The 14240-nt window shown below is 37.2% G+C and overlaps 1 protein-coding gene across 1 annotated transcript in view; it reads right to left on the bottom strand.

The window, feature by feature from the left end:
- MED13 (mediator complex subunit 13) overlaps positions 1 to 14240 on the bottom strand; it is a 3555174-nt gene that overhangs the window by 2879577 nt on the left and 661357 nt on the right. The window contains exon 3 of the mRNA XM_044054535.1: positions 13792 to 13960. Coding sequence (XP_043910470.1) covers positions 13792 to 13960 — 169 coding nt within the window. The remainder of the gene's footprint in view (positions 1 to 13791; positions 13961 to 14240) is intronic.

Here is a 14240-nt window from a genome sequence, read left to right as displayed (position 1 = left end):
CTGAAACAACAGCCTTATTTCCTCTCCGCCGATGTTTGCGGCCCCCCCGTCTAAAGGGGTATTGGGCTTCTTTCTCACTGGTGAACTATGCTGCTCAATGTCCCCTGCTTCATTATCAGTGTCAGTGTTTGAAACACTGGATGAAAAATCAGACACTTCACTACTATGTGGAACTTTTAGAATTGGTCTAACCCTTTTACGTTTAGTAGACCCACTTTTTTTAGATTCAAAACGTACACCCCTTTTCAATTGTTTCCAAGTATACACCACATTATTTTTATAATCAGTCATGTCTCTAGTATATTTCTTCATCTTTCGCGTCTTTAAATCATGTTCATGCCGCTCCATATCCATTTTAAATGTGGAATACAAATGCTGATATTGTCCCCTGTCAGAAAATGTGAAAATACGCTCTTGACATGCCTTTAAAAGCAAATTGCTGTCATTTATCTGGGTATCATAGTATTCAATCAGCAATTCTATAAACAGCAAGGAGGCAGTAGACTGCACCGCCCTCCATTTTGACATAAACGCTTGGTTTTCGGAGCCAACCCCAGGCTCCACATGTAGACGTAACCCCCGTGGTATTATTTTGGCCTGCAAATAGGCCTTTAACAGTCTATTATGCCATATTAAGGAGCGTACCTTACGGGACAACTGTCCCAACCGTTTGAAACAATCCACAATGTCCTTTCCCTCATCCAGCGTCGCCATACCGACAGTAATATTGTTGGAAATGATATCCTGTTGTCCAAAAACAGAGCAGTCATCTTTGTCCGCCAAAATGTTTTCCATATAACACATCAAATCTTCTCCGGATTCTGCCATGATGGAAAGTGCACAAACACAAACACTGCTAGCTTGTATAAGTCCCCTTCAGTTCAAAATGAACAATTCAGTGACTCAACGATATAACGAATCCACGTTGTATCAACCACTGTGATGACCAGCAAACCGCAAAAATAGCCCAACTCCCCCAATACACACACATACATATATATATATATATATATATATATATATATATATATATATATATATATATATACACACACACACATATATATATATATATATATATATACACACACACACACACATATATATATATATATATATATATATATACACACACACACACACACACATATATATATATATATATACATATACACACACACACATATATATATATATATATATATATATATATATATATATATATATATATATACACACACACACACACACACACACACACACACACACACACAATGTATTTTATATGGCATACATTATGGACAGAAGGTAAAAAAAAAAAGAGCTGGGTGCAACAAGTCTAGGGATAAAAATGTACCCAATTCTGGTAGGCTCATTGGTGCCCAGACTGGAAAAAAAAAGAACCGTGCTGAATCCTCAAGACACAAACATTTCTACAATGTGGTTGGGCCAGGATCAGGGAGAGGATGGTCCCCTTTTGCAGAAGGAATTTAGTAGTCCACAAAAATCACAAAAACTGACAGGCCGAAAATAGACTAAAGATAATAGAGTGGACTATTAAGGAATACTGGGGATAACAAAAAATTGTGCATTGTTACTATTATGCAATTAGCCCAGAATTTCAAGACAAAAGATACACGAAAAGATTAAGAGCCAAATTATAGTGAAGAAAAATACTTTCACAATAAAAATTGTTAAAAGCTTCAAATGCACATTTGTGTTTATTATTGCAACAGATTTCATAAAAAACATTAAATAGACCAAGAAACTTTGGGCCACTGAAGACGAGACTGAGAAAGTGCAAAAATATAAGGAACAAAATCTAGAGATTACTGAAAGGTATGAATATTTTTCTTTGATATTCAATAATCATAATACTATACAATTTATTCACCTGAATCCACTTTTTCCAGACTTATCAGTTTTTCCACACTACCTTAGCCATTACAGTTTGATTTCATACGATGCAGAATTAACAGCAGATGTAATAAAAGCTACGTATAAGCATAATTTATGCAATTCAAACCTCCTTTCCTACTTATTGTATAATAGTCCTCTTAAGCAGATTCAACAGAGCCCATATTTTAGATAAATGTAACAATTCCTTCTCGCTGTCAAACAATTTCTCTGATATATTCTTTCTTATCCAGTGCCACCAAATTTATTAGAATGAATGGTTTACATTTGTTGCAACAACTGTTACATCCTCCAAAACTTCTTCTGATTGTTTGTTTTCTAATTATTTCTCCTCTTCTAAAATTGATACACAGGTATTATTTCTGTTAGTAAATAATATACCTCTCCAATCACTACGGCATCACCAATCACGTTATACTTACCTTTATTTGAGATTAAACCCATATACCCCAAATGTTTGTTTATTTTATAGCTTCTGTCACTATTTTTTTCCAATAATACTCCTACAATAAACGATGGGAATGTTTTTGAATTGGCAAAGAATACTGGGACAATATCTGAGACATTTATGTTGTAATTCAGAATAAGCTGTTAATAATGATCTTGTCATTCTTTCTCAATACAAACATATTGCTTCTTCATTTCAATATATTTTCTTCACAGATTAACAGTGACTTACTCTCATCTGTTTTATACTCACTCAACCACCCACTAATACTTTCTCATTTCTTTTGTTATAGGCTGATTTCATAAACCTGATTATCTTATCAATCACAGCATAGCAATATAAAGTCTCCCATAACCAATAATGTACAATATTATCAAATGTCTACAAAATATTACATATAACCATTTTAATAACTTCATTACCATACTATTATACACATTTCTTTATTTTGACTCCTATCATTCAATATATACTTTCCATTAAAGCATCCTTTAATACCCCCCCTCAAATCTTCTTGGGAAATTTTTAATTATATTGTTATAATCTGTTATTTAATATGATAAGCTTCCAGTTATTTAATTATATCTAATTTGTTTCCATGGCAGCCTGATTATTCTCACATAATTTACCTTGCGCTTTAATTTTTCTGTTCATTCAATATATACAGATAATGTTTCTGTTCCCTATCATCTCTTTATAGACTTTCTAAGTCAAACCAGTCATACCAGGTTGTGGCTGTTTTAACACAAGTCAGTGCCATCTTTATTTCATTTAGTTTAACATCCTTTTCTAGTATATTTGACTTTTTGTTTACAACCTTTAACAGTCAACATATCCCTCAGCTATTTTATTTCATGTGCCACTATTCTTTCTTCAATTTCGTTTAATGCTTCCCTTATTACTTCTTTTCTCTCACTGTTTGCTAACAATTACAAGACTGTCTCCTTATTGTCTTGCTAAAATATCTTTCGCTTGTTTAATTCACTCTGTATTTTCTTCATAAATATCTTTCTTAATACTGTCTGCAATTTTGTTTTACTATCATTTCATCAGTAAGTTTCATCAGTAAAACTTAAGTGTTGCTGCCTTCCTTTATTATTATTATTAAAAAAAAAAACTTTGACTTCCATGTATGTTTTCTTATACTTCATAACTCACCCACCATTATGGCGGCAATTTACAAAAGGATTCAACTATTTGTATGAGAAGTAGTCCAAGTTACTAAGTGATTTGTAATACCTGCAAGTTTATATCCTCCTACTGTTCTTCTAATATCTCAGAAAATAGTATAAAGGCAATTTAGTATATCACAATTTTCCCCTAAACTAAATTTCCATAGCATTTTATATCCTGCGTCATTTTCTCTGTTTTCTTCTTAAGATTATAAGTTAGATCCCCTAATATTATTTTATTCATGTTAATGCCACATATACCTTTAGCTCTTCAACTAACTTCTCTATTTGATGGCTGCACTTGCATACACAACTGTTAGCATTACAAAGTTTTCCTTAATCCTTCTCTCTGCAGCTAATGGTTGAAATATTAATACTGCCATGGCTGAACATATGTCAGGATCAAATTCACACATTGTTTTCTTTCTCCACATAAATTCAAACTGAATTCCTTTACAGTATCTTTTTAACAGGTATTGCTTGCAACATCAATTTGTCACCTTCTGATATTGATAATACCGTTTACATGAGTGTATTATAGTTTTCCTTTTTCCTGTCCTTTGGAAGAAGTATTTTTATTTTCACACATTTTACCCTCCCTTCTGTTTTTAACTTTGTCTGTATTTTCATTTTCTCCTCTGATTCTAATATATCAAACTCTCATTCTACACATTAATAATGTTCTCCACTTATTACTTGCCTATTTTGCATTATGTTCTCTTTTTCAGTATCCCATTCTGTGTCACTGTCCCCACCTTCCATTTCATTTTGTGCTCATCTTACACACATTTTAGTTTCTTCAGATATATTCATATCATGATCAAGCTAAAAATATACAGGCTTGCCACATTTTCTAGTCTAGTTTACATTTTGTCAAAGAATGACCCCTCTCCCCATACAGATGAGATCTATTTTACCACAGACATTACGAGGTGAGTAGCAAGCCAAAAAGTAATACTTTCAGTTGCTGCCAGTATTTAGAATACCTCTGCAGAAATCTGCAGAAATGAACATTCAATTGTTTATGGTGACGTAAATTCTAAGACTAAGACTGAAACTGATAAACTATGACACTTTGAATATCAGATTCCATTGAACAGTTCTGCTCTTCTTCTGTATTGACAGTTATGCATATACAGATATGAGCATTTGTTTGTACTACAATATTTTCAGACTACAGATTTCATGATGTAAGCAGATGAGCTTCAGTGGCTTAAATCATTCTTTGTTTACTGAGCCTATAGTTTAACTGTATATAGAAAGCTATCCATACAGGTAGATAAATAGATATGTTAAGTCATGTTTGCAGTTTGACAATAAGGAAGATCATGCTGGGCTAAGATTCCATTTACAGCAGAGATCTTATGGAATACCTCTTTGTGTTGCTATATTTTATAAGGGTAGATCTTCTAAAAGAATAAGAATAAGTTACTGCCAAGTACCAGCAATGACTCGTTTGGTTAACATAACTGCTAGAGGATCAGCTGTTGATACAAAGGAGTAAAAGCTGGCCGATGGCTTACCTTCTCCAAAGACTGACAAGTAATACATCCCGGTGACAGTGAACATCTCCGAGAATTCTTGGTGTTCTGTACCAAGTTATTCAGTAGTGTATGACCTCTGTTGCTTGCCAAACATAACAAATATGTTTTCAAGTAGCTTGGTGTTTAACCTTGCACGTTAGTCATCCTCTGCGATGATAGCAAGGCACACTAATTTCAGAACATTTATCAATATGCAGAACACCCCAACCCTGATGCTTACCCAGATGGCAAGCTCTATATCAGTCAGAAATGGGATTATACAACCCCTAGAGGAGTGACCTATGCAGACAGTCTTAGGTAAAAGCATGCCATCTGAGAAAGAAAGGCTATGTAAGAGACAATGTGGTTAATATTAGCAACCTTGCTTTCTGTGGCGGATGGGAGAAATTTGCAAAACATGCCTTGAGGTTCCAGTAGCACCCTAGAATCCCATATTGTGCATACTGAAATGCAAACCATCTGATCACTAGAATTTAGTATGTTCTTGTAAATATATTTCAGAAGATAAAGAGTTAATGTTAAATAAGTTGTAATATAAGTAACTGTGGAACATAATGACTAAAATATTGAAGAAAAGGTTATATTAAGCTGCAAGCCATGACAAGGAAAAGGCAAAAGTTTGCACAGTCTGTCAGATGAAGAGCATTCTGCGGGAAATTAATGTGACATTAATAACAGCCTATCATAGAAAGTTAGGCAAAGAGAAGGAAGAGACTGAAAGACTAAAGTACAAAAATAGGAGTCAAAGAAAAATGTCATACAAAATGCAGTTTTACTCTGTAGATGAAGATGCATCCTTCCTATTCCCACATTAGTCATAAAAATGGCATTAAGCCAACATCTGTATATTAACTGCAGTTCAGGACAGATGTATTAACAGTTTCTGCCATTAAAGATTTTTCAAAAAATGAAGCAGAAAGCAAAAACTCTACTCAGAATGAAGCAATGGCGCTTCAGCGCTCATGTTTTAGTAAAAAAGAAGAAAAAATGCACAGCTTCACTTACACTGTAGCAATCCGTTTGCTACACTGTAGAAACAAGTTGGCTACAGTGTGTACCTACCTGCCTTCACCAAGCGCTTCAGTAGTCATGTTTTAGTTATAAAAAAAACTGCCTTCACAGAATACGCTACATTTTAGTGTAAAAAAAGGAATGAAACCATTTGTGTTGACTTTTAATCTGCAGCAAACTGTTAGCAACAGTTATGGATAAGAACACAGAGCACTACGGCGCTAAGGTTTGACTGCAGATGCAATGCCGGCTTTTAAAAGCCAGTATTACATTAAAATGCAATTGGGATCAGCTCTTAATATCTGAGGTTGTCACATACCTCTCAACTGTCCAGATTTTCACAGAAAGTCCAGATTTCTGCCTCATTTTATTCCTCAAATTTTATGTTTTTTATGGCACATCACCGAGGACTAAACCTACTACATAAATGTAGTATTTGCATTTCAGACTTCATATCTTTCAAAAAAATGCACGCTAAGACAAATGTTATTCTAGCAACTTTAAACTTATAAGAGCAATATTTAAAAGCGGTCCCTATACAGGAACTACAGCAATGGTCACTCAGTTTATAGGGGGAAAACAAAACTGGAATGAGAGGATGTTAACAAGGTGGGTGGGATTGTTAGAACCTCATTAATGATGTCACAAAAAGGGAGGTGATTAGTTAAGTGGGTGGCAGTGTTTTCAGCTTCAGTCAGAGGCAGAAATGGGATTTTAGTAACGAGATAATGTCCCTTTAACTCTTGTAAATCTTTGTTCTGCACTACCAGGAATCAACATTTTCTGTAACTAGCTCCACAATATGCTGCTGAAACTTTAACATATGAAACTGGCAATTTAAAGCCCTGATGGCAAGAGTACCAAAGGTGTATACCTTCTTACCTCATCTGTCTAAAGCCCTAGAGTCCCTGTCCGAAGGCATAAGGTTTTTGGTTGTTATAGCCTTAATGCCTTTAGGTCCCTGGGAAATGGTCTCTGGATCTGCAGTAGGATTCTTGAAAAGGAATTTGTGGGAGTCAGGTACTCTGAATAAAAGTCAGGTTTCCTGGGAGCTGGAGGCAAATTATGAGGGGTAATGCTGGATTCCAAAACGACAATGTACAATTTCCATAACAGGAGGGATAGCTAGAGGCCGGTGCTGAGGCAAGTTTAAAAATTCCCCGAGTCGCTTTTTGGACTGTGGGTAATCCTGGCACTCCCAGCGGAAATGCTCTCTTAGGGTATGCATGGTTTCACCAGAAGAAAAATCTTCTGGTTGGGAAGCAGAGGGAATGGAATCTCCTGCATTAGAATCCTCATAGCTAGATAAGGGTATGTCCTGGTAATCAAAAGGATCAGAGTCAATAGACTCATGATCTGAAAAATCAGAAGGAAAATCAGTTCTTGGTCTTTTTGAGGAGAAGGCTGACTTCCCCAATTAAAGTTATAAGATCTTCAGCCGTTCTAAGCATTTGTTTCTGAGGCATGTGGGCCTGAGAATGCGCTTTGGTAGTCTGTTTCCTAGGTGTAGTGCAAACTGTGGGCCTGAAAAATTCAGTATTTTTGGTTTGAAATGAAGTTGGTTTAATATGGAAAATGGAAGGCCTGAATACACCCTCAGAAGCCGGTGCCTGCACAGTGGCTCCAGATCCATCCAAGGTAGAGACATCCGCAGGGTCCACAGTCGAAGAAGCATCTTGCGGCATACCTGATTCCGAATGGGTCTCAGTAGAGGCCTGCAATCTGTAGAAGCAGGTTTAAGCTGCTGCAAAACCACCTCACTGAGTACCGGCGGACTGGCGACTTGTTTAACGGAAGCCTCATCTGCAGTTTTGGACCTATGCGGTCTGTCTCTGTATCCTTACGTTTTTTCGGAAGATCAGAAGTCGGATGGCTTATCAAAGCCATTTTGTAATAGAGAACAAGAGCGAAAGAATTTAGCAACAATAACAGCCAGACTACTAATAGTTTAGGCGTTGAACAAGGCACAAAAATGACAGCGAGGGACGTCGTCGTCTCGGCCTAAACAGGTGACAGTAAGAATGAAAATCTAGAAATAACTTCCAAGAAACCAAGGCAAATAAGATAAAAGATAATCCAGACAGGAAGAACCAAACCAAAAAGCACTATGTGCAGCTTTATTGAACAGGTCAATAAATCAAGCGTTTTCGCCAGGCAAATACCTGGCTTTCTCAAGATAAAAAGTAGTGTGACTCAAAAGTTTAAATACTTAAGCATCTGATCACATGGTACTTAATTCAACAAACATCCACTTAAGAAGGCAGTTAATTAGTAACTGACCTCAGTGAGTGCAAAGTATGCATATGAAAATGCAGAATAAAAGTTCAAATAGTGAAAACACTAAAAAATCATTTAAAAATCATTTAAAAATGATGTACAAATGTGTGCATAAAAAATCACAAATATGTAAGATAAAAGACATTTACTAATTGTAACAAGAAAATCATAGCCTAGCCCTTCTCAGCTTTAGTACACTGGATATATTAATGGCCTCATTGAGACCAGTGGATTTTGCAGCATTAAGTCTAAGCTGCCATAAAAGTTCTTTATATTCAAGGCGGGCTTCCCAGTCACCTCCTCTGGCATCCTGGGTCACCTGTTCAAGAACCATAAACTTAAGTTTCATATTAGGGCAAGAAGCAAGATGTTTACAAAAAAGGACACTAATGCTTTTTTTAATGTCATATTGATGTTCATAAATTCTTTTTCTAAGGGGTCTCTCAGTCTTCCCTATGTAGAAACTGCAACATTCTGTGCATAATCCTAAATACATCACCCCTTTTGCTCCGCAGTTGTAATATTGGTCAGCGTCAAATCTAAATTTTCTAGATGGAAGATAAAAAGAACTATCATTCATGATAAAGGAACACTGCTTGCATGCCCCAACATTTATAGGTACCAAGTTTAGGGGAACAATGCCTTGAATCTGATAGATGCTTTCTTTCAAATAACCAAACAAGGTTCACTCTGGGGACCAAATCAGAGTATGAGACCCTGTAGCATACACAATGTCAAAAATAATCCAAAGAAACTGCTGAGCTTAGAAGGTTACTTTAATAACGCTTGTGACCAACAAAATGCGTTTTCGAATATCTTCATCAGATAACAAACACAAAATCAATGCGATGGGCGTGGCATGTGCCTCATTATACGCCAACATAGTTTTGCATTACTGGGAGAACAATTTTATATTTTCCACACATTGGGTACAATACATAGTCCATTATAAGCGATACCTTGATGACATCTGCCTATTGTGGAAAGGAACCCTGAGCAACTTTCTTGAGTTCATGAGTTATATTAATTCTACCACACACTTTCTATCTTTCACTTACAATGTTAGCAAGGACGTACTGAACTACCTGGATATATCAATACAGAAGGACTACTGTAATCACACCTTTAAATCCAAGGTATTTAGGAAAGCCACCTTTTCTAATTCATACCTTCATTTCGACAGTGGTCACCCCATTTCACCAGAAGAAGGGCTTGGTTAAGGGGCAATTCATTCGTGCATCTAAGATGTCTAGCACTGATGAATATTTTCTTGAAGTTGAGTTTTTAAAAAAATTTTTTAGAAAGAGGTTACCCTGCCTCCTAGGTTAACAACATGGCCCAAGAAGCGACAGATAATAGACAAACCAAGTATTTTCCGCTGTTAGGTAGTGGCTTTCAGCAAGTTGAGCAGTTTGAGAATTTGGAATACTTTAACTTGCATAATAGTTTTATTCACACTTTCACAGGATTCCCAACTGGTGGAACACACAGTGCTTAAACACTGGCCACTTTTGATGCTACACGATGACTTTAAAGGGATAATCCAGGAACGTCCCAAATTTGTGACTAGAAGGGATATTAACCTAAAAGGGTTATTTGAAAGAAAGCATCTATCAGATTCAAGGCATTGTTCCCCTAAACTTGGTACCTATAAATGTGGGGCATGCAAGCAGTGTTCCTTTATCATGAATGACGGTTCTTTTTATCTTCCATCTAGAAAATTTAGATTTGACGCTGACCGATATTTCAACTGCGGAGCAAAAGGGGTGGTGTATTTAGGATTATGCACAGAATGTTGCAGTTTCTACATAGGGAAGACTGAGAGACCCCTTAGAAAAAGAATTTATGAACATCAATATGACATTACAAAAAAGGACACTAATGCTTTTTTTAAACATCTTGCTTCTTGCCCTAACATGAAACTTAAGTTTATGGTTCTTGAACAGGTGACCCAGGATGCCAGAGGAGGTGACTGGGAAGCCCGCCTTGAATATAAAGAACTTTTATGGCAGCTTAGACTTAATGCTGCAAAATCCCCTGGTCTCAATGAGGCCATTAATATATCCAGTGTACTAAAGCTGAGAAGGGCTAGGCTATGATTTTCTTGTTACAATTAGTAAATGTCTTATCTTACATATTTGTGATTTTTTATGCACACATTTGTACATCATTTTTAAATGATTTTTAAATGATTTTTTAGTGTTTTCACTATTTGAACTTTTATTCTGCATTTTCATATGCATACTTTTCACTCACTGAGTTCAGTTACTAATTAACTGCCTTCTTAAGTGGATGTTTGTTGAACTAATTAAGTACCATGTGATCAGATGCTTAAGTATTTAAACTTTTCAGTCACACTACTTTTTATTTTGAGAAAGCCAGGTATTTGCCTGGCGAAAGCGCTTGATTTATTGACCTGTTTGTTGTTCAATAAAGAATGAAAATCTTTATGAGGTATATACTTTCCACGGGCAAGATAATTAACTTTTTCTAACATTGGTTAGAGCAAGAAAAAAGGATCCCCGACTTGTACTTATCTTTTAGAAGACTTCAGGTTTGAAACTCAAAACGAAAATTTCAGGAGGTGGCGAACTGGCACTTGCAAACTGCTGCGGACACTGCATAGCAAGAAAAGCTGTTTTAATGGCATCGGCTGCATGTTTTATACCCCTGCCGACCTGACGTCATGGAAGAAGCGACAGCATCCAACGCAGTAACCCAAGACTCTGGTATTCAGGCTGACTGAGGGCTACCCTGCAGGCAATAACCCAAATGTGATGACTGCAACAGTGAAACACGAAGAACATCTGACAAGAAACCCAGACTCCATGTAGAAAACAAAAGGCAAAAAAAGCACCTACCTCCTAATCTTTCTAATTAAGGCAGAATAGAATGTGGGGGGAAGGTGTTTTTGGAAAGGAGAAACAGACAGATGTTTTTGATGAGTCAGAGCTGCTCCCTAATTGAACTCTGGGACTGGGAGTCACCAAGTCTGGATATGGGGTCAGTTTGCCATTTCTGAGGACATTTTCATTTAGGAAAAGACTAGGTTTTACTTGGGTAATTACTGCTGAACCTTGCCTGGAGTAAAGTCTAGACAGATTTTTAGATGTCTGTCTTCTGCTCCAGTTTCTTAATTTGTTGAGTTAGGGGCCCAAAAAGGAAATCTTGGCAACTTGAGAGCTAGCACTGCATAAATCTAGTATTACCTTCTGGAAAGCGTAATCCTCAACCAACTCTGCTTTATGTTTCATCTGATCTAGGAGAAATTCCTGGTATTTAATCAAATGAAACTGGCCGTTCAAGGCTCTCATGACCAGGATTGTCTGACATGTTTATCTTTTCTCAAAGCAAAAAAAAAAAAAAAAACACTGCTCTTATTGAGAAGGGGGGGGGGGGTTCTAGAACAGCTGCCTTTGGGCCCCTCTGGGAATACACAGAGACCACTTCAGGATCCACAACAGGGTTCTTAAACAAGTGCTTATGGGATTCAAGCACTCTGTAGAAAATCAGGTTTCTTGAAGGTGGGGAGAATCCAACTAGAGAGATGTGTCATGGACCACATCTTCCAAAATCTCCAGCAGTGGAAGAAGAGCTAAGGGTGCAGGTTCAGGAAGCCTTACAAACTGTTTCCTTTAACGGAGAAGTTCAGGGCTATCCCCAGCCAAGAGGACTTGCATTCTGTGCAATGTGCCTTCAAAAGAAAGGACTTCCGACAGTGAAGCTGAGGTTAAAGTATCTTTAGACTCCTAACTGGCATCGGACTCTGGTGAAAACTGGTCAGCATAACCCAAACGTTCAACCTTTAGAGTCTGAAGAATCTGAAGTCGCTTGTGGGGAGTGGTTCTCTTTCTTTTAACAGGACAGATTTCCAGAGCAGGGGGCCTTTTCAAGGTACTGATGCTACCTCATGAAATCTATCAGATCCTCAGCCAGACTGAACAAATCCTGCAGGTAGGCCAGCGAAGAGAGTGCGGCTGAGGCCTATACAAGTCAGGCTAGTACAAATAAATTATAGTAGTCTTCAGAAGTTTGGCTCAGCATTTGTAAGTTTTGATGATTAAAGCGGCATCAGGCTGTGGGTGACCACAACTGGGATCCAGTCCCAAAGCATCTCCTCACAAATAATAAATGAAGATTCTAACCCTGCCTAACCACAAGCCAGAACCCTGTTGTAAGATGCTGCTGCCTGCCTAGCAGCTCCAGACCAAACTGATGCCCTGGCAACACTAGATATGGCAGCAATCCTGGGTATCTCAAAAAAGGTCTTAGGAGCAAGGAATGTTTCCTGCAGGGACTACAAAAGCATCTTGCCCCCCTTCATCAATTTCAAGCATAGAAGGGCTGTTGGGACACTGAAATAGAGTTCAGAGCTCCTCAAGTACTTCTATCCTTTGGACACATCCTTTTCCACAGGAGCTCTGCAGATGTACTGAAGATGCTATAGTAAGCCTAGGCCATGACTGCAATTTCTTCTGCTCTAAATATCTTTCTAAGGACTTAGCCCTAAGCTTAACTGTCTGAGACCTGAAACACACACACACACTAGGGAGTCTACGTCATACCTTGCTTCAGACTCGGAGAAACCAATGTGGGAATCTGTGCAGGGGGGTTTTCTTATACTCTAGGCAATTAATTTTTTCTATCATCTAACAGTTTTCAAAAAATGACAAAATGCTCCCCAATGGGATCCTTATCTGAAAATCCTCTGGCTGCAGGACCAACCAATGTACTGTGATGTGAAGCTGCATCAGATGTCAAGGAAGAACGATGGCTCCAGCTGATGACCCTTTATAGTACAGACATTCTGATGTTAGAGGGGAGACCATCCACAACGCTGTGGGAGAAAGTAAAAGTCTTGGTATTCAGGATGGCCTTGGTTTTCTGCAAGGCAGCAAATCAAGAACCATTACTGCAAAAGCAATCCCCAAAGAATATCAATTGCTACAGGCAATTCCTACCTGGGCTGCTGCAAATACATTTAGCAGCACATAGCCTCCTGGATATTTGACAGATTATGCCACTTATTTTACGAATATGCCATTGCAATTGTGATTGTGGAGTGTAAGCATTTCTGAATGACTGACTCCAGAGCAGGTGTTTCTATTTTACAAAAGAAAACGTGGAGGTAATGCACAGTTTTAATACCAATTAGCTTGCAAGAGTTGTGATTGCTGAAACAAACCATCATAATTTAAGTAGTCATTATCTTCATTTACAGCTGAAAACACGAAAAGCTGAAGAATCCATAATCAACACTTGAATCTACCTCATCTCTCCGCCCATTTTATACAGAGTTAAAAACAATGACAATTTTCACTCTAGCTCCTTTTTTGATCTTAAGGGAACTACAGTTCAAAAAAGTTCCCAGAAAGGATGCCAGCATTCCTAAATAAACAAACAATAAACCAACTTTCATTACCTTTTATTTATGGGTTTCTCATCTTTTTCATAAGGCTTCACAAACCACTTCCCAATGCGTACAAAGTTCCGGTTCATCAAACATCTCTCAAGAAGATTATGAACAGCCTTGAAGAGTAAAGTACGGCAGTCATAAGAAAGTCCATTCTCCCAGACCCCATCTTCTTCTTCTACAATAAGAATTATGACTCTGTTAAAAAAATCCAGCAAATGTTTTTTCAAGTTTATACTAACATACATAATACAATCCAGTACTCGTAACTGTTTTTATAACAGATATTAAGACATCACCTTTAAATGCAAAGTTATCAAATTAAGTTTCCATGCATGAAAGATCTAGTGAAGCAAGTATCTTTTTAAATAAAAATCTTGGGAATTTAACTCTCCATGCACAAATAATAATCCTAAGTAATTTAACTCTCCATCCATAGGAGATCCAGAAGGATGGAC

This window comes from Protopterus annectens, chromosome 13.part0 (genome assembly GCF_019279795.1).
Source record: "Protopterus annectens isolate FY-2018-M chromosome 13.part0, PAN1.0, whole genome shotgun sequence".
Classification (NCBI taxonomy): Eukaryota; Metazoa; Chordata; order Ceratodontiformes; family Protopteridae; genus Protopterus; species Protopterus annectens.
Note: the sequence above shows the minus strand (reverse complement) of the source record. Positions and strands in the feature narration are given on the sequence as shown.